Genomic DNA, 24,307 nt, shown 5'->3' on the forward strand with positions numbered 1-24,307 from the left:
AGAGTACCCTTTTAAAATTTTTTAAATCAGGGAGCTGTGAAATGGCAAATGAGCGCAGAATACAGAATTGTTCAGGTTCATGTAACTATCAAGTTAATTGAGCAGAAAAGAAAAAAGAACTGTATTTCTGGATCCTAGCTACTGTCATAGGGACATTGAGGACAAACATAAACAAACATGGCAGACAGTAGTATTTTTCTCATAAAGGCTGCTATAAATATATTTGATAAAACAATAGCAGGAAAGAGTTGATTTACATTCTTGCTGCAGAAGGAAGGAAGGCCTGCTACTTCTGCTTAATGCATTAGCGACATTAGAAGAACAATTTATCGAAGTGCAAATGTGATCTCTGCAATGCATCCAAGGTCAGACAGATCTATAGCAATTTGCAGAGCAGGTGCCAGTCAGGGCTGCAGTGGTGCCCAACGCACCAACATTTAACAAGGGCGGCAGCCACGCTGGCAGTGTCGTTGCATGGGCACATTTACCCCAGCATTCCATCCTCATTTCCCCTTTCTAGTAGATGCATCCCTCCCAGACACATAATGGAGGTACTCTACATGTCTCCTCAGATTAAGTGTGTTCGAATTAATTTTCCTTCCTTTCAAATACTTTCCTGGTCTTTGTCTATCTAAATAGATATTAAGAAACAATAATGTAACAACCCTTCAAGTTACAGCACAGGAATACGGCCAAAACAGCCAGAGATGGCACCTACTCAGACATGCCCTTATTGAGCCATACACGGGGAAGGAAAATCTCACCACCCATGTCTTGTAAGTAAGTTGTCAAACAACAACACTACACACCACCTGATGCTGCCAGCCCAGAACTCCTAGGGCTTCAAGATGGACTAACAAACTTTGCTATTGCCAATGCCATGAAAGCAAAAAGATGAAACCAAACCAAACCAAACCACCAAAGAAAAAAAAGGAAAAAAAAGAAAAAGTAGTTAATAATTTCTTTTGGTTGTTTGGCGCTGCCTGGTGGCCACATCGAATAATGTCGTTTTAAATGGCTGGGATGGTTTCCTTTCCCACTCCGGGGCACAGCAGCACCTCCTGCTTGAGGACCAGGAGGCTTGTTCTGAGAGGCACAACATCCACCAATGCAAAGAATTGCTTTTTAGTTAGCCAAGGGGCTCTTCAGTCCACCTCTCCATCCAGAGACATGTCTGAATGTTTAGACCGGGTTTCTCATGGTTACCTTTCATAGTGGGTAATGTTTTTGCAATGTCTGGATGAAGACAGGGTTTTCAGAGGCAAAGAGATACACAGGATGTGACTCATGTGGTCTAACTTCAGACACCAAATCACGCTATTTACATTGGAGTTGGTTATCCCAAGCTCCTGTTTACATTCAGTGGGGAGATACAGACACTTCCAGAGCCTATTTCATGCATAAGGATGATACAAGCTTTGTTAGCAATGCTGTCTTCTCTCTGATTATAAAAGGCAGCTGGTAAGTAACTATTCCTGTCCATGGCGAGAGGTTGGAACTGGATGATGTCTAAAGACCCTTGCAACTCAAACCATTCTATGAATCTGTGGTTCTATAACTCAAATGCAGACACTTTTCCTTTGGTCAGATGAATCCCATGTATACAGAGGAAAAAAAGGCTTCAGAGCCTCTGGATCCTACTGATTTCAGTTGCAGTCGTCCCATTAGTCCTTCCTTGCTTTCAAACTCTGGCATAAATGGCTACATTTCTCTAACAATCCTTAGCAGTTACATTTTAGGGGCATAAGACAATCCTGGTAGAATATAAACTGAGTATCTAATTCATTTTTGAAGATGTAAATGACATTTTTTTGAAATTATAACCCAAGGCTTATTTATGATTAAGTGAAAGCTTTTTTCATTACTAATTTCTTGCTACACCCCATCCAATTCCCTTCTGATTTGCCTTGCATCAGCCATTTTAATTTGTACTTTCCTAGGAAAAGCAACTATTTGGAAATACAGCATTCTGAACAAGGGGAGGAGGCAATTTTGGGGTGTCTTTAATCTCCAAACATTGTAGCAATTTTGTATTTGTTTACGAGACAGAGTCCAAAGACTTACTCAAGTTCATCTTCAGAATCGTAACTAACGCGCACGTCATGAGAGGCTGGGACATCACTTGTTGACTGGCACAACTTCAGACTGCTGCTCACAGAAGATGATGTCTCTTTCCTTTTCTTTTTACCAAAAAACTTTTTGAAAGACTTGAACTTTGACTTTTTCTTTCCTAAGTGAAGAAACATAAAGAAGATACAACCAGCAGCATGTGAAAATTTTTGAACAATAACATTTCTTTATAATTTTTTGCATAAGTGAATTTTTTTCCTGGAAAATGCAACACAGTCCACTCTTGCATTAATGCCTTTCAAGACTATACTGATAGCATGAAATTACCGTTATCTTGGAGAATGGATTGCAATGTTTATGAGACATAAGAAATAACCAATGGTGTAGAATCATTCCTAATAGAGTTTCTACTTGCCTCTTGAGGTAATTAAATTGTGAAGGAAAAATTTGGTCTTAACTGCCTAGGATACAAAAAAGAAATTATTACTTGGAAACCCACTGCCTTTGCTCAGCAAGCTAAGCAGTAATGATAAGAGCAATGCTACCAAAACCAATTTAAGTGTAGAAAAGGCATACACAGGTGAACGTGCAGTGTCGGGAGGCTAATGCCTTTTAAATGTTGGGTTTATAATACATCGAGAATATTTTGAATGCTAATTACAAGATTCAATAGATCACAAAGTATTCATCTAGGAATCAAATGCTAACCTTGAAAAGCAATTCTACTCTGCTCAGTAAGGGAAGACCTAAATTAGGATCAGTTGCAAGCTCTGTGAAGGAAACTCTTTAAAATTAAATCAGTGTTTTGCACAAGAATTCCAACAACTTGTGCCTGGTTTGTTTAAGCTGGTATGACAGCATTGTGAGGCATCCCTGTCAGCATTTCACCTACTCTTGGATCTTGTTGGGTAAAAAAGTTAGCCTGTTCACAAGATGCTACAAAAATCTTATTTCAAGCCTCTGAAAATACTGAAAACATGTAACAGCTTTTGGAAACAGGTGAAGAGAAAGGCAGAATGTGTTCTCTAAATGAACAAATTCACTTCTGTGATAGAGCAAAGGCATAGAAGCTCAAGAAGTCACAGCACTTTTCATTCACTGGGGAAGGAAGAAATTCTACCTGAATTGTCCTCTCCATCTCCTTCAGCCTCTCTCATCTTAGAGTCCATTATCCTTGAGGAACTCATGTGGCAATCACTAAAGGAGGTACAAAAAGGGTTAGTCATATCAACAAAATAACAGTACTTTACTAAATATATGTACACATACAGGCAAGTTACTAAAACAAAAAAATATAGAATAGAATATTATGTGTATGCTTACATAATATATGTCTCCAGATATGTCTAAATATATGTGTGTGTATATATAAATATACATAAAATATACATAATATATAAAAATATCCCATATGGTACTTAATAGGCTAAGATATAATAGATTCCACAGACTATTTCCACTTTCAGAAGACAATAGTACAGGACAGTTTAGTCGACCAGCCTCTCCTGTCTGAAGACTGAGTTTGGTGAATTCTTGAATGCTTCTAAAAACATGCATCAGAGGAAGTGGGCTTCTTTGATCTCCCTTTCTCAGCCCATTCAGGACCAGAGACAAAATGACAAAATTACAGCATTTGAGTAAGTGTACAAGTAACAATAGTAGAGAACCCCATGTATTTTCCCCTTATTTATATCCAATTTGAAGTATTCTACAGATTGTAGTTTTTCTCCCTTCTAAAGAAACATGCGAAAAGATAATGATTCTTTCTATTCCTTTTTTTATTTTTAATAGATAACAGTTAGGGAGAATTAGTGACAGAGAAATACAAGTAAAATATAAAACAACAGATTTTCTTATTTTCTTCTCTCTTCTTAACTTTTCGAAAGCAAAATATTACTTTGCTTATTAAGGTTCCTAAATTAAAAAATAATTGCTAAACTGTACATGTCCAAAGCCTGAAGATATTATATCTGTAATTTAAATTGCGTTTCCCATGCAGTAGTCTGTGCTCTCTTTTCTTCATCTGGAGAGCAAAATTCCATGGTCAAGGGAGAATAAAGTCACGGATGCCATTGATTGGATAGTGAGTTAAATGTTGTAGAGTCACTCTTTGGGCTGTAATGGTGACAGATGGTCATGCCACAACCCAGATGGGAGGGTGAGTAGATTGTGGCTCTTTTGATCCACTGAAGTACCAGGAGACTTAAGAAACAAGGCTCGTAAATTCAACAAGTTAGTGAAATGGAAACGAAACCCTTATTACTCAAATCTAAAACACAACATCCTGAACCATCCGCAGCCACCTGAGCCTGGCCACAGCACATGGCTGCAGGACAGCCACAGCAAAGGCACCTCTACTGCCTGGCAGCTCCGGGGCTTCTGCACCAGACAGAGCCACACCTTGGGTGTAAAACACCCCCTGCCACCACCCACCGGGTACCAAATCACAACATAAACATGAGAGTGAGCAACTTTTGGTCAAGGGCATCTGCCTTAAGTGTAGAGAATTAATGAGGAACCTACCCTACAAAAAAACACGGATGAGGGCGGTGAGGCACTGGAACAGGTTGCCCAGAGAAGCTGTGGATACTAAACCCCTGGAAGTGTTCAAGGTCAGGCTGGATGAGGCTTTGAGCAATCTGGTCTAGTGGAAGGTGTCCCTGCCTATGGCAGGGAGGTCGGAACTAGATGTTCTTTAAGGTCCATTCCAACACAAACAATTCTGTGATTCTAGGATACCTTTATTTTTAAAGTAAATGTCCACTGGGAGGTGACAGATAAATATGTATTGTGGGCTGTGGCTGTGTTAAACAGGGGGTCTCAGATTCCTGCTGTCACGTTGCAGTAGCAATGGCAGGAATGTAAATCAATACCTTTAAAGCTTCAGCTGTTATATGCATGCCCTGTAGCATCTATAAGCTACACACATCCAGAAGTGGGATCCTACAGTCTCTGTATAAATTATGGATGACATAACTCACATCCCTATCTGTGGCTCACTGGCATCACCCTGCTGCATCCAGCTGCACTCAGGTGAGGGTTTGGTTTTTTTTATCCAAATGTTTGTATGCCATACTTCATTAGTTCTCCATAGTAAAGCCACTGGGGGATAAATCCCCACACAGTGACAATATTTGTTTGAAACATGCAGGCAAGTATGAACATGTTCCCTCTGGCAAAATTCAATCAGACAGTATATTATATTCCCGACAAACCAGAATTGTGTCCCTGTCCCAAACCTTGGCAGACAAATTTCTAGAGAATAAAACCAATTAAAAAAGAAAAGTTAGCTCTGCCATAATGCATGCAAAGATTTGTGTGATTTATTTTGTGACATCTGAGGTCACAAAGAGTGTTTCCACTGGATGCCCCAAACATTGAGGAACACTAATACGTGACCAGGGTTGCAGCATAAATCTCCTGACTTAAGAGTAAACAGAAGGACACTTAACCTTAAAGGGCTCTCTCCTTGCCAGTCATGCATCTTGACGAAAGATACTCACTCCCCTTCTGCCCTCATGCAGCAATTCTTCAGACCCACCAAGTTTTTGCTGTTTCCTAACATATTTAAGAATTAGTGTCTTACCAAAAAGCTCCCAAAACCCAAGGAAGGCAGCCCTCCACTGCTGTGTCTCTTGCAAGGGTGCAGGGCTGGAGCCCTGGCTTGTGAGGAAGGAGGTGCTTGGCCACCGTGTGTGTGTGTGTGTGTGTGTGTGTGTGTGTGTGTGTATGTGGTACTCTTATTCCATCACCCCTGGAATCATGGGGATTTCATTATGAGGGGAAATCAAATTCCTAGGTTAAGGGAAGATGCAGGTCAATGTACATCATTATTTTATATTATTTGTTCTGGATATGACCCATCCTGGGCCAATGCTGGCCTGTTGCTGAAGGAGTTGTGCCATCCACATGAGCAAGATAAAACAATTGAAAAAAACATGTGCAGTTGACCCTACTGGCAAGGGGAAGTTGGGCTGTCTGACCTCAGACTGATCCTGGTTGGATCAGTCAGAGACAATAATCAGACAGAGATAATTGCCAAAGTGTGATTAGAGCTTGTGAGGAGATGAGTAAATTGAACTAAAGTACAGGAATGTAGACAGAGACCAGCATAACATCCAACAACTACTAGAAAAGATTGTAATGGGTTCTGTTGAGGTACAGGGGAATGGCTCTCCAGAATCTTAATAATACTTTACTATTATTTATTATGATAAAATATAATAGCAAGTGTATTTGTGGACCCAGCTGGCTCTGACATCTGCAACTATTTTAAGGATCACATGTCAGAGTGACAAAGAGAAAATTAGGAAGATATTATATTACCTGGAGGTTCTAAACCTGTCCAACACATAAATGATTTGTTCCTTGCCAGCAAAACACACAAAGATTGTTTGAAAGATACTGTTTGTCCATGTACTGCTTTAGCAGGTTAACCAAGGATTTCTTTTCAAGGACCCTCTTGAGAGATGCCCAACTCAGGCTGTAATGCTATTAATAAAAAGCACGTTTATAGAGGAATCTGTCTTTCAGCTTATTGATTCAGGTGAAACCCAGTCGAACCCAGGTATTGCGGCTGGCATGCGTAATTTCCGTAACACCAGGTTCCACCACTGCTGCCAGAGTCATCCCTAGACAGCTCAGTGTCACCTGGGGGAAAAACTGGCTGCTTTGCTGGGGGAGAGCTGCCCAAGAGACCTGGGCTGTGTGCAGGGAGGAAGGTTGTCCAGGTAGGATAACTTTGGAGTGAGGCAGAAAGCAACCCAAGGTGCAGGTCAGAGGCACCTGGGTGCAGGAGACACTGGGCACAAGTACCAGTGGCCTCTACCTCCTGTGCAGGAGCCCAGAGACTCTCTTATCCTCAGCAAGGAAATGGTTATTTTAAATTATGGCAAATAAATCCTATAAGTTTGGGTCAGGTAAGCAATACTGGGTTTGCAGCAGGGTGACTGTAAAGCTTTTATAAAAACTGCCTCTCAACTCATCATGCAACTATAAGGATTTGGTTTTCAGTTCAAAAGACAAGTTTCTAGCGCAAACCCAGAGTTTCATGTGACTGTCCCAGGCCAATGGTGGGTGACACAGAGTAGGAGTGACAGCAGCCCTCGCAGCAGTCACTATGTTGTGCAAACATACACTATGACGAGGGCAATGAGGTGCAGCCACCCACCCCATACCAAGGATGCAGAAGAGTTTTGTGCCTGCTGTTACCAAGGGGAGATTTGTTTGTATCAAGGGATGAATGGTCACATCCTTCCTTAACCTGAGAACAGAACAGGGAGGGGAATCAGCAGGTAGCAGAGGGGACTAGAAGAACTTGCAAAATGTTTCTAGGCAGTGTGCTGGTGTTCAGGTTTTCAGAAACATGCTCAAAAGTCAACAGATTCATTTTTAGCAAACCCTGGTTTTGAGCAAACACTGAAGCTGACACTTAGCCGCTTACTTGAGTGCTTTGCCAAGTGATGCTTTGCATTGGAGCAATATCCCAAGACAGTGTGAAGAGATACTGATCCTTGCTGAGCATCCAGCAGCTGCCAGAGATCCCTCTGTGATGCTCTGCAAGCCAGGCACTGCCTGGCTTAGTGTCTCACCAAACCTCGCTGTAGACAATCACATTCATTTCTACCTTAAAATTTACTATGATGTTTTTATTAACCTGGGGGAAGCTGGTTTTCCTTTTAAATGCTTCCTCTGCACTGTCAGAGAAACACTGGTGTTCACCACCAGGAGATAATCCTATTTTCTTTCCCAAATATATAAACTTGGAAAACCCTACTATCTATGTCTTCCCTTTTTCCTTCAGTGTAATGTATTTTAACGGTATCTTTCAAGACTTTTGCTCAACATCTGTAACAAACTTTCCAGTATTAATACATTCATCATAGGAAAGATTTGATTCAAACATGATACTTAGGAGGAGAAACAAAAAAATCCAGAGTTTACCCTTCATATGACTGTAACTGCTTGTCATTTCCCTGATGTAAGCAGAGATTGGAGTTTTTGCTCTGGAGCTAAATTTTTTCACCCTCAAAGCTTTGTTTAAAGTCTACAATGGCCTACAAGTTTAAGAGCTGTGCAACGAAATACTGACAAAATCCAGCAGCTTTGAATCAGCACCCACTGGGACGGGTGGTATTCATTGCGCAGTTATGCTTGGACCTAGAGGCTTGGCTGCTGAGCTTTCTCATTTCCAGTTTCCCCAAGGATTTACTGAAGCCCATCACTTAATTAAATCATCCTGTGGTCTGAAAACTCAGCAGGATTTTCATCCTAGAGAAGCAACCTTCCTTGGTTCTCCCTTGTTAGCAAGGGCAAGATTTGCCACACCACTGGCAGTCACACCTTTTTCCTCTTTCTTTATTGTATTTGTGGTTCTTTTCACAATGGAATACTAGAGGTACTTGGTTTATCAATTTATTATGAGCTTTATAAGCCAAAAATGTTGGATGACAAATTCCTAAATATTACCTCTTTATAACACTATTTTTGCTATATTGGACTTTTCCCAGCAGAAACTTCTTTCACTCCCCTTCTTCCTTCCTAGGTCCTTTCTAGATAAGCTATGATACAAGAAATACATCTAAGACTCTGCCACTGCAGAGAATAGAGATGGAATATAGCAGCACAACAGGTTTTTATTCCCCTTCCTATACCTTCCAAATGCCAGTACACTCAAAACTGTGTATCCAAAAACCAAGCAATAGCAATTAACACCTTTCATTTCTCTTTTGTATAAGAATATCTCTTTTCTAGTAGACAAATAAACATGAGGAGTTAAAAAAATCTGAATTGAGGGAAATTATTTCACATGAGAGGAAGAGCTGCCCTTTTCTCTGAACATCATGATATACACTAGCATTCCTACTAATATTACACAGCCTTGGAGACTTGGAGAGGGGAAAAAAAGGGAAGAAGAAAAAGCAGGGATTCTGGGGATATAAAGAAAACCCAAATACTCAAAGATACTCCTCTAGCTGAGAGAGTAACCAACTCAAAACCATCCCAAATGCCAGGGGCAAAGGCTGAGGCAGCTTTTTCTCATCCTCCCCCTCTCTGAGGACTCAGACCTGAAATGAAGGCACCATCCAGAGGCCACACAGCCTCTTCTCCTGTCACTTGGACTCAGAAATGGGACAGCTCAAAGTTTGCAGGGGGAGCAAGCCCAGGGTGCCTGCCATGGTCCTCGGCCATCCCAGGCACACCAGCAGTGCTTTCACAACCCTGGAGATGCTCCAGCTCTCTGGCATGTGCATTAACAAAAGCATCACCTGGACACAGCCCCAGGGTGCCATGCCTTGGTAAAGCACAGGCTCAAAAGTGTGTTGTGATCACCTGCCTCCCAAGCAAAGGTTTACCCCTGCAGCCAGGGGAGACCTCGTGCTGAAAACATTGTGCAATGGGGTGTGGCAGAAGGAAAAGTGTAGGGCAGCAGGCAGGTATTCACACAGCTCAAGAAACCCTGCTGTTCGACACACCTCTCTGCTCAGCCCTCCTCCTGCTAACAGAGATCATTGTCTCCTCCTTTCAAACTCCCAAGCAACTGTCAGTACTCCCAAGTGATAATGCTTGAGCCTAGCTAAAACTAAATCTCTCACAGTATGTCCAATTATAAAATCGTTTCCAAAAGGCATCCATCATCTTGAGCTTTTGTTTCTAAGATAAACCACCTGCAACAGGAGGTCTAAGAAGCATAGTGAAGTGCTGCCCCTGAGCTAGCACAGCACGTATGAGCCCGGGTATTAGGAATGTCCGTATGTGTGACGTGCAGGTCTCTGGGAATCTGATTTGTCTGTATAAACATATCCAAAAATCTCATAAAAAGGACAGGAGAATTTTGTAACAACTGCAACCTCCTTTCCAAAGCTATACATCTTCCTGCTTCAGACCTCTCATTAAGTCAAAGGAGTTTCACTTTTCATTTTTTATTTGGCCTCCAATTTTTGAATCAAGTGAACAAATGCACCTGAGTGCCTGCTTACGTACACACAGCCATCCTAGAAGCTTTATCCAGAGTCCCAGCACTGGGACTGAAGGGTCACACTGCCTTTCTACCATATGTCAGCATCTCTACAGTATCTGTACATATTCTGCCTGTGTCCTCATCATGTGTGAATTATTAAAAATAACTTACCCAGAGAAGACATTTTCTGAGAAAACTGCACTGGTTTCTACTACCAAGTCCATATAAAATATCAAAAATAAACTTCATACCAAACCAGAAAGAAAAACATCCTTTCAGTTTTTGTATACAACTTCGCATTTTGTTTTCAAAGTTGGGCAGACAATCATCTCCTTCAATTTTGTTCAAATGGTGTGAATCGGTAAACAAAAAGTATTGCTTTGCAAAGTCTATGACTTCATGTGTTCTTTGCTTGTTTTAATAATTTAGTGCAGATGCTGTTAGCACCTATTTGTTTACACTGACTGATGTCCACAGGAACATCATCAAAATGTGGTATTTTCACAAACAGTTCACTGTCTAAATGACAGTTTGCTATCCATTTTCATCTGTCTCCCACTGAAGCTCGTACACCTTCCCCATCTTTTCTTATCTGCATTATTGGCTGATAAAAGTGTTTGTTTCTTTGCTTGTGGCTAACATTTTTCTCCAGCTAATGCGATGTTTGTGGCATGCTCTTACATTAAAAGAAAATTTGCATATTGCACAACCACATTGGTGTGGTGAGAGCCTCTGAGCCACTCCTCATGCTCAGAGCAAGGCTGGCTCACATATCTTTGCTGCCAGCATCCTCTCCATGGCTGCATGGGTCCTAGGCCAGCATCCAGGTGAGAACACCCAACCTGAATACAAAGTCAATGTCCTTTTCTTTTAAAACTCTGCCAGTTGGGGATCCTCTGATCCTCTTCCCACCCACTGTCAAAATGAATAGAGCTAGCTGTGAGTGATTTGCCTTTTCTCTCAGAAATAACTAATAAAAGCCAGTTGCACCAGCACATACCTCTTCCAATGCTGTTCCTTGAGCCAGTTTGCTATTCTTCCACCCCCAGTGTGGGTGGAGGTGGAAGAATACCAAGCTGTCCCACACAGAGCAGCAACGTATAACTACTGTAGTGTGTATAACTACTATACACACTACTGCCCCTTTGCATCAGCCCTTGCCTTTGCAGTACTTCATCTATCACTCAAATTCCTGTTGCATACAATGTAAACATAAGGTGGGGCTGGATGTCCCTGGGATCACTGAGAAGAGACATCAAGGGATGTCATGTAATAAAATACCTGCTAAAAGGAAGATTGGAGAGAGGAGATAGGATAGAGTTTGCTGCATGGGCTTTGAGCGCAAGCCTTTGTGCAAACAAGGCAAGGTCTGCCATGAATAGCATGTGAGGCTTTATGGGCTACAACAGAAAAATCTTCCCAAGCCTTTCAGGGTTTTCTGGACATTCAGTTGTTTTCAGTCTTTCACTGCTGTTGGGCAGTGTGTTTTTTCCTTTGCCTAACCAGGCCAAACTACTCTCTGGTGCATCTGCCCCTGTTATTATTCCAAAGGCTGTGCAGATTCTCATCAGATCCTTCATCAGCCCTTCTGCCACAACCCTGCCAACAGCACATTCCTTTCTCTATTACAAGCACAGTGCATTTCCAAGGGATGGGAGGGAGAGGGGAAAACCTTCCTTTTCTACCTTTTTTCCCCCCAAGAATTAATAGTCCTTCCTTTCCTCAGCATTTCTGAGAGAAGTGAGAAACACTCCATGAAATAAACTTTCCTCCTAAGCAGCTTTTGAGGAGTGAACTTTTTGTTTTTTAAAATAGTGCATTGCTACAGAACACACAAACAGGCCAGAAGGCATAACTAGGACTGCCCAGTCTGGTGTCCTGGATAGTGCAGGGAATAGGCTGTTCCAGAAGGGTGAAGGGAACCTTCTTCCCTGATAGAGCCCAGTAACCTGAGGATGTACACCTTCACAAAGGTCATATTTTGTTCGTGGGAAAAGCCTTAGCTTGACTTGCATGCTTTCTTTAAACAAACAAGAAACCCCAACAAACCAAAACCAAAGCAAAGCAAAGAACCATATAAAAGAACTACAGGAAGGGGGGTGGGGGGAGGAGTCTGCATTGGCAGAATAAAGAATAAAGCAAACTCATGTGAAATGTCTTATTCCTATGCCGTAACCCTTTCCTTCTTGCTTTTGGTCCTTTATTTTTTGTGATTTAATAGAGCGGCCAGGAGATTTATTCTACCAACATGGAAAGAATTATTATTAAGAGAACTGTTAAAGTAAAAAAGCCACATTGGCTCTCCTTCTTCCTCAGCATGCAGGGATAATAAAGACATAGCTGTTTTACACAAATACACAAGATCTCCCCCAGCTAGCTGCCTACCAGAGATCCTCTGCTATATTTATGAGCACAAACAGCTCAATAGACTACCAGACTTTTAGGTTTGTACCAGCCATTTTTACTGATGGAAGAACAATCTGTATTTTTAACTTAAATAATATCAAGTGTTCACATAGAGTATTTTGCTAATAATGTTCTGAAGAAGTTCATACCTTTTTTTACAATAGCAAGCTAACATCACTCAGAGTCAAGGGTCAGTGAAGTATTAAAAATTCACTGTGCCTCTCCTTGAAAAGCAATGGAAAATAAAGTAAAATGTCTTTCTTCAGTTAGAACAAAATTACATTTGATTCTACATGTTGTGATTGCAATTACTGTTGAATTCAGCACTGGGAACATTCCTGAAGCTATTTCACAAAAATAATTATACCAGGTCTTTTGGTATTCAGAATGAGTAGAAATATCAACAGTGTTATAAAGTCTCCGTGCCTTTAAACTCACGGAAATATAACAGGGCTTTCATTGATCCTTTCTTGCTTTTTTGGAACCATGAATACAATAAATTGTCTATTCACCTACATACAGACACACACACTTCTTTTGTGGTAAAGAAAGAGCAAGTCTCCCCTGGAAGCACAGCAAGCCCTGAGCAACGGCTCACTGACACCTGCTGCCCCATCAATTAGCCTAATGTAAGGGTGTTCTTGTACAGTGCAGAGGTTAATGGGAGTTTAAGATACAGAAATGTTTAGCAGTACCCGGAATGAGATCCTTGTTCAGCTTTATCTGCTGTTCTGAAGGAGATTCGGTGAGCCAAGTTAACCAGACAAGGAAGTCAGTTGCTAACATCTAGAACTGAATTTGGCCCAGTTTTCACAGGTCCATAATGTGTGTTGTAGTCTATAGAGTAATTTCAACCATTTTGTTAAGTTTCTTTAAAAGTTAATGACAAATCTTTTAAAATGTTGCATTCAACTGAACACAGAATATAGTTATATCCTAGGCCTACTTCCAGATATTTTGCCATTAGAGCAATGAAAATTAGGCAAACTAAAGTAAGAAGGAAAGTGAATAAAATAAAGAGACTAAGCTGGGCTTTACCAGCTTCCTTGGGAATTCCTGTGCTGGAAGGATGAAATAATTATTGAGATCATCCATGAACCATGTGCAGAATAGTTTTAATATTGAACATTTAAAATAGACAGGAAAAAAAGAAAGTAGGAAATGCGAAATGAATGAAACAGGTATTTCTAGGAGAAGCCTGAGCCCATCCAGCTACCAGCCTACCAGCTGAGACCAGCCAGAACATAACATTTCCAGGACCTGCTCATGAAAGGTGCCATCAGGGGCCCTCAGTCCTCAGCTCTACCTCATTTCAGCCCAGACTGCTCTGCTGAACCAGCTGCAGCCATGTGCTAACCTGGAGTCCCCTCGGATGCAGGGATAACAAGAAGCCATGTCTCCAGCCCAAGGACCAGTTCACCTTCCTGGGTCATCCTAGCACGAACAAGCAGTGAGAATGGAGTGAGATCCAGCTGAAGCGACAGGATGGCAGCGGGACATGGTGGGGAAGGGGAGCACCATTCCCCGTGTTCCCTTTGTAGATTGTAAGCTTCAAGACCAGTTTCCTCCCCAAAATCCACACAGTCTGTCCAAAAGGTACAGCCACTGTCAGCACAGTCACAATCCTCTGAAATTTCCCCAGGCAACAGCACTCACATATTTCAGCAATAACTGCTACCTTGTAAACACATTCCACATTCCTGTTGCATTAAACCCCACAGGTCAAATGCAAAGCTGAACAGCCTCTTGTCCAATTGTTGTACAAGGCTTGCTCTGAGGTAGTACCTGTGGCAGACTTTTATTTGGAAAGGACCTTATTTAGCCTCTTTTGCCCCTTCCTAATTTAGGCTCTCTCAGCCTTCAAATTATAATTATTTTCTTGAGCCCTGATGGGAGACAGTTGAGCCATGGGCTCCTTTATCTTTCCTCCATACCAGTAACATTAGGATCACTTCAGGAAAAAAGAGCATGAGATTTTTAACACAAGGTGACAGTAATACGTGACTTCCTCAGAGGTCTCAGGTAGGAGTCCAGTTAAGCTGGATTTAATAATCCAGATAATTTCCTACACAAAAAGACTAGAAGATTGCTCTCTGTCCATGCCACAATAAACATCATGTCTCAGTCTTTTCATCGTTGCTTTGAACCCTTCTCCACAGTCTATAAGAAAAACAGTCAGGATTTCACAAATTTAAGAACCCTAATATTTTCATTTACTCCCTTCAAGACAGGAGTTTGCAAACTTTTCATTCCTACTATCCATTCAGGATGTAATTGCTATTTTATGTTTGAAAGAGAGGAAATATTTTTCTGTAGCTCTTATCTCATTTACTTGCAGGTCTATGCTCCAAACCACACTGTGCTCCAAAACAAGGACATGAGCAAATGGAAATAACTGCGACTTGCTCAGATTCTTGTTTTCTCCTTCACTCCTTCCCTGCAGCAATAATCTCAGCAAATATAACCTCTGGTGAGTCATTCTGCATGTATCACCTCCAGCTGCTGCTTCAGAATTGTAGACTTTTGAAAGTCAAAACTCTGAGTGCAGCCTAATAATTTTCCTGCCACCTTGTCAGAAATCCAGACCCAAGGCTCTAGTGTGCCCAATACCACCTGCACAAGCCTACTCATTCCCTTGGACTGGGAGGTAGAAAGCATATCACAGAATAACAGAATTGTTAGGGTTGGAAAGGACGTCTGGAGATCATCTGGCCCAAACCCCCCTGCCGAAGTAGGGTCACCTGGAGCAGTTGACATAGGAACATATCCAGGTGGGTTTTTGAATGTCTACAGAGAGAGCAACTCCACAACCTCCCTGGACAACCTGTTCCACTGCACTGTCATCTTCAAATGTAAAGAAGTTCTTCATGTTGAGGTGAAACTTCTTGTGTTTTAGTTTATAGCCATTGCTCTCATCCTGTCACTGGCCACCACTGGAAAGAGTCTGGCACCATCCTCCTGACATCCACCTTTGAGACATTTATATTCATTAATGAGATCCCCTCTCAGTCTTTTCTTTTCTATACTAAATAGGCCCAGCTCCCGCAGCCTCTCCTCACAAGAGAGATTAAACGCTTCTCCCAACGTTCTTCAAGCAGCAGCTCTCAGAGCAGGGACCAGAGTGAGGCTGTCACGCAGAAGCAATGCTCAGCTCCAGGCCTGTCCCCTGCTCCAGCTTTGCTGGAGCCAATGGCATAGACTGAGGTGCCCTCTCTGGCCTAGGACCCAGCTCCCCATGGCACCTTGTGGCATAGTGGAACTCAGGAGGCAAAGGGAACATATTTGTTCTCCCCAGGTCTTTGCTGGGAGGGGTTCCATGGACCACCGGTAGGGAATACACTGTGAGAAATGTCTCCCTTTTCCCGCATCACCGCTTGCCCTCAGTCTCTTCTCCTTTCTGCAACTGGGACAGAAGTTCTCCCTATCCCCCTCTGACATGATAAACACCTTCCTTGTGAAACTCCTCACTGCTTAAGATGTCTGTCAGAAATCTCTTGTGTGCACATTTGCCTCTGGCAGCATCTCCATCTTGGCAATGGAAAGAGGAAGACGTTTCAGGAATTAATAAGTCTAAATCACTTTACCTGAAAGAGACACACCTCTGCAGAGGAGATCTCTTCCTTTCTGCCTGTTCTAAACCTAATTTTCAGGTTCCTGTATAGCCTTCAGGGCTTACTTGGCATGGGGAATAGGATGGTGGGGATGGGAATGTAAAGCCATTTGGAGACATCCCATTTGTCTCCAGGCTCCCTTCTTTGAATATACCACAAATGTTTTACTTCAATTCTCAAAAGCCCAATGAGATGCAGGTTATTAATTCATGACTATGACAAGATTATTATGGTTAATTTAACATGTGCAGGCACTTAAGTAACTACTGTTGGGAAATATTTGTCATTAATTCAAAAATTTCCTGCCTGTAATTTGGCAAATATAAATGCAAGTGTGAAGCAGAAATCCAGCATGACATAAAGAGCACTCATCTGCCATCACCTTTACATGTGACTGTACAATGCTTGATCTCTGCTTGATTTAAATATGCACAACAAAATGTACTGCAGGATTCATAAATTAAATGCCATTGACATTCATTTGCTAGAAAGAGCCCAGATGTAGGAAGAGAAACAGAGAAGCAGACAATATCCCCATGGGTAGCAAAAGGGACACCATTAGGAGAGAGTGTGGCAGAGCAGTATTCTTAATCAAAGCTCAAAAAGCAAAGCTGTGCAAACAAAACCTACTTGTGTGGGCTTTTCTCCCACCTCCTGTGGGTCTGCAATAATTCCTACCAAGGCAGGTGGTGCAGAGTAAAACCACCAGAGTGGTTTCAGTCAGGAACAACTTGTGTCTGAGGCATGGCACAGACCCTGGAGGGTCATCCCATCGCTCCTGGGGAGGGAACTCCCTGCCTCAAACTGCTGTGCTTTGCTTGCTCCCCTACCAGGGAGGTAGGTGAAAATTCTGCGTGTACAAAGCTAGTTGCAGCAAAAAATCAAAAACTCAAGTCCAAAGTAACCAGTCTCATTGCACCTGAGAAGGGTCCCAGCATTTCTTGGCCTTTGCTCATCCCTTGGCCAGGTCCAAAGCCAGTGATGAGTCATTTTGCTCACAAAGGCTCTTTAGCTCTGTGGTTTTGCAAGATTTATCACTATGAGATGCATCCCACCTATCAGGTCCTTCTCACTGAGGAGCTCCATGCATTGCCTGAACTTTTTCAGTTCTCTCATATGGTAAAAACTCCTTAGGGAAATCCTGAGGAATGTTTTGGTACACTTATATCTTTGAGTTTCACATAGGTGTTTCAGAATAAAATTTGGAAACATACTACCAGAGGGAATTTCCTGAGCATTCAGTCCCTTGTTGCTGGCAAACACTTGATATAATCCCTTCACAGGCTGATTAAATTCTTATTTTGAAAACTATTCAAAATTCAAATGCTATTCCAGAACTTGGTAACTCTGATGGGTAGAAAATCCCAGACTATATGACCGGTGCTAATGTAATACTTTCCTTGAAGCAGCTTTTTTCTTTTGCCACAGGTATTTAGAGAAGATGTCCATCTCCCCTTTCAGCCTTCATCTTCAAAGCCAAACAAGCCATGGCATCTTAATTTCCTCACAGATATAAGCTCTCTATTATCCTGCCATCTTACTAACTTTTCTCTGCACCTGTCCTACTCCAAGCTCACCTCTTCTGGCAGCCGGATGCCCAGAGCCAGACACTGGGTCCCAGGCAGTCTCTATAGCTAAATGACACAAAGGTCACTCTTGGATTTAAGCTTCCCAGCTCCTAGTTAGACTTGCACATGTTGGCAGACAAATAGAGAGAAAGCATTCACCTGCCTCCTCTAGCCTGCTCTCTACTGCAGAGTCCAAGTACATGTTTGAGCTATCAAGAAATGTTTGTGCAAGGCCAGTGTTTCAATAACCTCTGCAGACTTGGCTCTTTCCTACGTCCAACCACCCAGATGCTGATGCTGGCTGCCAATACCAGACTTCAGGACTCATTCCAGCTTCTTTTCAAAGCCCGAAGTGCCAGCATACGCTCCCTTGGCTGGATTTGCAAGGGCCCAGCCATCTGTGTATCTACAGAGTGTCTCTGGTGTAGATACAATGGGAAAATATTTAGCCTTTTACATGAAGTTGGCAAATATACTGGCTCAAGCCTGAGGAAATTCTGATTGTCTTTGCTTAGGGGCCTGCTTTTCTTAAAAATTGTAAAAATATTTGTGAGTCACAGCAATGGGTAGGGAATGAGACATCTAGCAGAGCTCCCAGCTCTGGCAGAGGAGCATTACTAAGAGGACACTGCCCGACTTTGTGAACAGAGGAAAGATCAGGAGGTACTGGGTGACTTAATCTCTCGTGTCCCATGCTATGCTCTGAGGGTGCTATTTTACTGAAATAGCTAGATCAAAGCTACTAAAGAGGTTTCTGCCATTAACTGTCTCCTGAAAGTTGCTGACCTAGACACCAGAACAATTAAATGAAATGTGAAGCACCTCCTCAAACAGATATTTTTCCTACTCTGTCCTACATCACCTAATCAGACAGTAGTATGAAGTTACACACTTGGGAGAGCTTTTTGTAATAAAGGACATCCTGAACTGCATGAAGACACTGCCCTGGTATATATTTTTTCTATCTTCTTATGTGGACACACACCCTGTGAGTCCTAGGAATGAATGTATGAGCTCTCCCATAAGTACGATAGAGACAAAAAGTCTGGGATACCAAATTGGACATGTACACTTGAAAAGCAGCTGCTGTATCAGGTATGCAATGTGAGACTCTGGGAATTGTTTTTCTGAATATTAAATGTGGAAAATATCAATTGAAGCTGCACTTAGTCCCTCTGAAGAAATCAACTTCTGAATGCCTTAGAGTCAACATTCAAATTGAACAGTTTCATATTAGAGATAATTAAAATACATTGCTTAAAAATAATCTGGTCTTTTATGTCCTTATTCAGAATCCACCACTACAACTTCCGATGCAAAAACTATAAACATGCTTGCAGTGTACCTGTCTCAGAGATGTGCAGCCAGATCTTTGGCTGATGTCACTTGGCAGGCCTTTGCTCAAGTTAATTGGAGCTGTATCAATTCATATATCTGAAGAGATGGAATGTACTGCTTATAGACTTCTGAAAAAGGCAAGTTAAACAGCTTGTATGCACCTGGAGACATTAATTTCTATGTTTTTCAAAATAAGAAAACTGTATTTTCTGTGAGGAGTGGTTCTTCAGAAAACCATCATGCCAGCCCTGTACCAGCACTAGATACGAACAGACTCTGGTTTGATTCCCACCATTTCTACTATCTGTGAGTAGAGAAGATACAACACAAGGAACACAATATTTTTTTGTATTTTTCTTAGAATGGCACATTGCTTTAATTTTTACATTTAACAAAGGGCTTCTACTTGTAATCTATCAAAGGAAAACAAAAAGCAGTAAAAAATCCCATTGTGTTACTAACCAGAGGCAATGATTGCTGGCCTCTGCAAACAATACATAGCCAGAGGGACTTGCTGCTTTCTATTTTGCAAATATGCTACAAGCAGTGAGTTGCAGCGAGAGCATGGCAACCAATAACTCTTGATCACTTCAAGATTTTTCATTAGCCAATTCTACAGTAAATTAACTAGACAAGTTTAAAGGTTGTTTTCAACAATTTATAAACACACACCACAAAGAACAAGACAAGACAGTTCATCTTTCTACTTAACTTTTTTACTTACCATCCAATGAAACTTTAATAAGTACAAAGGCAGGTCAATAGTCCCAGAATTGAATGTTGTGCACCTGTGTAACCAAGAAACACATTTCACCTGCAGGAAAACAACCCTTAAAGTACCTCAGACATAAACTTTCTTCAGCTGCTTACCTGCGTAGGTTCCTGTTTGTCAGATTCAATGCACCACAAAAGGCTACTGGTGTTTCAAAAGGGATCTGTCACCTTGCCAGACATTTAAGTGGTAGCAAAACCAGCAGAGGCACTTTCAAGTTTGTGCAGAGAATTCTGAAAGTCTCAATTCAGTTCGACTTGGACAGTGCACCCTATGTCCCATCAGATACCCAGCACGGGGCTACTCTGCCTTGCTGAAGCATGAGTTATTAGCACTGCCCTGATCCTTTCACCAAGTGATCCCTGTATCTAACGCGGAAGGAGTCGGTCAGAGGAGAAAGCACCAGTATCCCCCAGTTGCTAGGTAACAAGCAGGGAGATCCTGACCTGAATTCTTAGTGCAGGCTGATGTTACTCAGGAAGCTTAGCTGGGTCCTTCCTGGAAAGGGAGGGCTACACCAAAAAGTCACTCCTGGCTTTGTTAAAGGCCACTGCGTAGCACCCAGGACCAAGGGACAGCTGCTGAGCTATTTTTATGATAAAAAGGCACCTGTTGCAAAAATAGGAAGTACACATACAAAAATGGAGGGTGACATTTTCTGCTCTTCATGCCAGTGAAACCAGAAAGTTTTTAACCTTAAAATACAATCTATTTCAAATCTGGTCATTAAATAAAGCAGAAGAAACCACCCAGCATGTGCACAGCCTCAACATTAACAAATGCAATGAGAGAATATTAAGTACATGAAAATAAAAAAAATAATATTATCCCATACACATACACTATGAAGCATAATACAAAGCTAAACTCAACATAGAAAACTGAAAGGAAGCAAATGATGGAAGTTTATGATGACACAAAACTCTGCATTTTCTGGCCGTGTAAATATTATAAATTATTGCCATGCCATTGTATTACTCTATTTAGCTTGCAAATTCCTCAAGATGTATTTTCTAAAAGACGAAAAGTAAGAGCTGAGCCAGACCTGAAGAGCTAAAGTGCCTCTGGGTCCTTTGGATGGGGTATACCCAACCCTGTCATCCTGTATAGCAAAAGGAAATAATGCCTACTCATATGCAGCATAACACAAATGTCAAAGACCCAATTATCTGGAAAAGATGCCTGTTTGCTTTCTACTGGCTCCAAGGAACATCTTGGTAAAAATGGCATGAAAGCGATGCTGTGCACACCACGTGTGGCATGGCTCCCACAGGCTGGAGGGGCCCATGAGGCCAGGAGGGCTGAGGGGTATCGGTGCAGAAACAAGTCTTTTCATTCCAACCGCCTGCTTCCCCATCACATCTGAGCACATTCTCACATGTGAGCAGCTCCCTCCTTGCTCAAGTAGATTCTGCCAGTCCCAGACAGGAATATCTGTCAGGATTCCAACTCAGCCAGGGCAGCAGCTCCCATCTCTCTGCATGAGAGGTTTGCAGTGGGTGTACCTACCACCCAACTGCCACATGGGCAACAGCTCTTTTAAAGAAGGGTCTCAGGGACAGGAGGACTGGCCAGTCATGTCTAGAGAAGTCCAGCTATGACCTTAAAAGGGAATTACTCCACAACAGCCTTTTATCTGGTAGAAACAAAGCAATGCTTTAATGGAAGGGAAAGGCACACGTGTCTTTGCAGAAAGCCAGCCCTGCTCAGCCGTGCAATGGCACACCTAATGCTTACTCCTAATGCATGTAGTGTATCCCCAAAAAGGCTCTCCTTTCAATGTAGCCAGGTTCAGCGGCCCAATAAATCTGTGTTAAGCCCAGACTCGAGGTCAGGAAGCAGTCTCTCAGCTATGCTTGATATCTCTCCCTCCCCATAAATGTCCCTATTTATCCAGGGAATCAGTCTACCCCTGCAGCAATTATAACTGCCCAAAACCAGATGAGTATTATGGTACTTCAAGTACCTTTCTGAACAAGAGCCAAAGCTCATCATATTGATAGGAAAATTACAGTTCTTTTATTCATTTCCCTTTCTCATTTTATTGCAGAAACAGGAAAAGCACATAGAGTTAAGTCTATCCCCTAAGCACTTACATTTCCAGACAAAATAGTTACGGATGTCACAATCTGAATTCAGCAGGGTTAAATTAATCCAGGTTTTACATAGAGGTTCATAATAGAAAAACCCCTATAGAAAACCAATAGGCATTTGGAGGAAACATAGTGAAAATTTAAGATATTAAATATATACTCACCTGCTGCTAAAGAAAAACTGATCACGTTACAACACAGCCGGCACAAATCAGAAGCCACAGCTCTGTGAAGTGCGACTGATTTTTAAGCAGTGCAGGTACTCTGAAACAATTTTTGGATGAAAGGCCATCTTACAGATACCATCACTAGGAGGCAAAACAGTGCAGAAAATCTACTCATAGAAATATTTGTGTTTTAGATAGTGCTAGACTAATTTTTTTTACTATAGATTCAGCTTTTGCATACCAAGTGAAGTGGATGGCACTTCAGTGCAACTTTTCCTACAAATTCTTCTAAATGGTCTTAATGTTCAGCCATGCAACAAGCTGCATTAAATAGCAGATACTAGAGAGAACAGAGAAAGCTTGGCAAGATGAAAGGTGTGGCAAATATAAGCTTTTACTAGTGAGGCCCTTAACAGAGGCAAAGAGAAATTGAAAGACACAAATATGGTAGATTTGAGAAGACTGCTGAGCCCAAAAGACATAGGAAGAAGGAAATCCTTTCAGGATTCATGTAAAAGTTAGAAAAAAGACGTAGATGGGAACAATGCTGTTGGAAATGCTGATTCCACGGAGAGCACAAACTGGACACCTCTCCTCTCTTTTAACATCTCCTCCAGTCATGTCTTGAACAGCAAGAACAGGTAAGTAGTAAAATGGAGCTGGGTGGGGTACAGAAAATCCACTCCATAGTGTTAAAAATAACCTATCACATCTTCCTATTGTCTAAACTGGCATAACTCCACCAGCTTCATTTTATGCCAGTTTAAGATGTGGTCAAATGCAGTAAGAGGAAGATAGCAGTTCCTCTTACATTTCACTTTGCCTGCAGGCAGGTTTCAGCAAATTGCGTGTCTATTCCAGGGGAACATACTTAATGAAGGATTTAATCTTCCTGATGAATACAGAAGGATGCCAAAGTACCAAACTTGTCAAACACACCTTGCAATAAAACACACTGTTACAAATTTGCTTTACTTGGCTATATACTTGTAAAGAGGTGTAAAACAGCTCCAAATTGCCTGACTTCAACCACTGAAAGTCAAACACTGCTGTCCAAATCCGCTTGCAAAGGTGTAGCGTTACAGTAATTGAGACGGTCCGTAATCCGCTCACATCTCCGCGCACATCAGTAGCACAGTGCTGAGAAGTCTCCCGGTTGTTCAGCCGCAGAAGGAGCTGCGTGAAGCACTGATTCACGCGGATGAATTGTAACCAAGCAACACTGCCAGCATCTCTCCAGCCCATTGTTCAGCTGAGCTCGGGAGAATAGCAGCAGAACAGCACTGAAAAAACCTTCCAAACTCCGACTTCAGTTAAAGGGTACCATCCCTCTAACACTAGGTATAGTAAATTTTTTAACCAAAATTTAACAGAAATAAGCTGTTACTTCCCTCTCAGTAAAGATAATGATGTGCCTGAAGGCAGCAAATTAATTTCTGTGTGTCCAGGACCTCTTGTAAATCATCTTTACAAAAGAAAGAGTTGAAATTCACTTTACACAAGAAATGCAGGGCAATGAATTATTCATCTGAGCAGAGGGACAGAAAAACTGCCTTTTTGTTAGTCTGGCTATTAGACACTGAGGGAAACTAAAGACTTTCTCAGATACAATGACTAATCAGTAACAACACAGATGAGATGGAAAGGAAATAGATATTTGAAAATTTTGTTCAGTGAAAGTTGGCAACCTTTTCCCATGTAAATGTCTGAAACCAACAGTTAATGCACAAAATACTGCTACAACACCATCACTCATGTGAACCTTATTATCAACAGAGGCATTAAAAAATTAGGTTACAATACTGAAATCTTTTTCTTTTATTGCAGTTAAGTCTGAGTGGTGGGATTATTTGTTCTGTTTAATGCCACTGGCCTGGATGTCAAGAATAAAGTTCACTGCAAAATTATCCACTGTTGCCCTTTATGGAAATAAGTTGACACAGTCTGCCAACAAAACTGTTGGTTACTAGATGTTTTTGCAATGTTCAACAGTATTCCCATTTTACCAGAAAAAAAAAAAAAATCATGTATAAATTAAGAATACGATACAGAATTGACTTCTTTTCGTAACATAAAAGGCTAGCAGCTGTAGGCATTTCTCAGCGCATAAAAACCAAAAGCACTGACCTGTAAAACAGAAATAGTAATAACATCTGCTAGACTTCTGGGCTCTGAAATCACATTCCCTTAGAGCAAGTTTCCAAAAGAAAGGTTGGGCACTTATGTAAAATACCAATTCCGTTTTCAATGGATTATGTTTCTCTTTTTAAATTATACTTAAAAGCCTGAGTCCGAAAGCACATCCATCTTTGTTCTCCAGGA

General features: G+C 41.6%; 1 protein-coding gene across 7 annotated transcripts in view; it reads right to left on the reverse strand.

Moving 5' to 3' along the window:
* The window catches only part of CRACDL (CRACD like), a 65,588-nt gene that overhangs the window by 24,401 nt on the left and 16,880 nt on the right, over positions 1-24,307 (reverse strand). For 2 of the 7 annotated variants that reach the window (XM_010394230.4, XM_010394227.4), the window contains exons 1-4: positions 19,824-20,112; positions 19,678-19,741; positions 3,191-3,267; positions 2,065-2,230 (exon numbers count right to left, since the gene is read on the reverse strand). In XM_010394230.4, the coding sequence (XP_010392532.1) occupies positions 2,065-2,230; positions 3,191-3,257 (233 nt within the window). In that variant the 5' untranslated portion in view covers positions 3,258-3,267; positions 19,678-19,741; positions 19,824-20,112. Of the gene's footprint in view, positions 1-2,064; positions 2,231-3,190; positions 3,268-18,960; positions 19,058-19,677; positions 19,742-19,823; positions 20,115-24,307 lie in introns of those variants that run through there. The other 5 variants (XM_010394229.4, XM_019282768.3, XM_039548510.1 and 2 more) reach the window with 5 other exon arrangements.

The sequence above is a fragment of the Corvus cornix genome, chromosome 1 (genome assembly GCF_000738735.6).
Source record: "Corvus cornix cornix isolate S_Up_H32 chromosome 1, ASM73873v5, whole genome shotgun sequence".
NCBI classification, from domain to species: domain Eukaryota; kingdom Metazoa; phylum Chordata; class Aves; order Passeriformes; family Corvidae; genus Corvus; species Corvus cornix.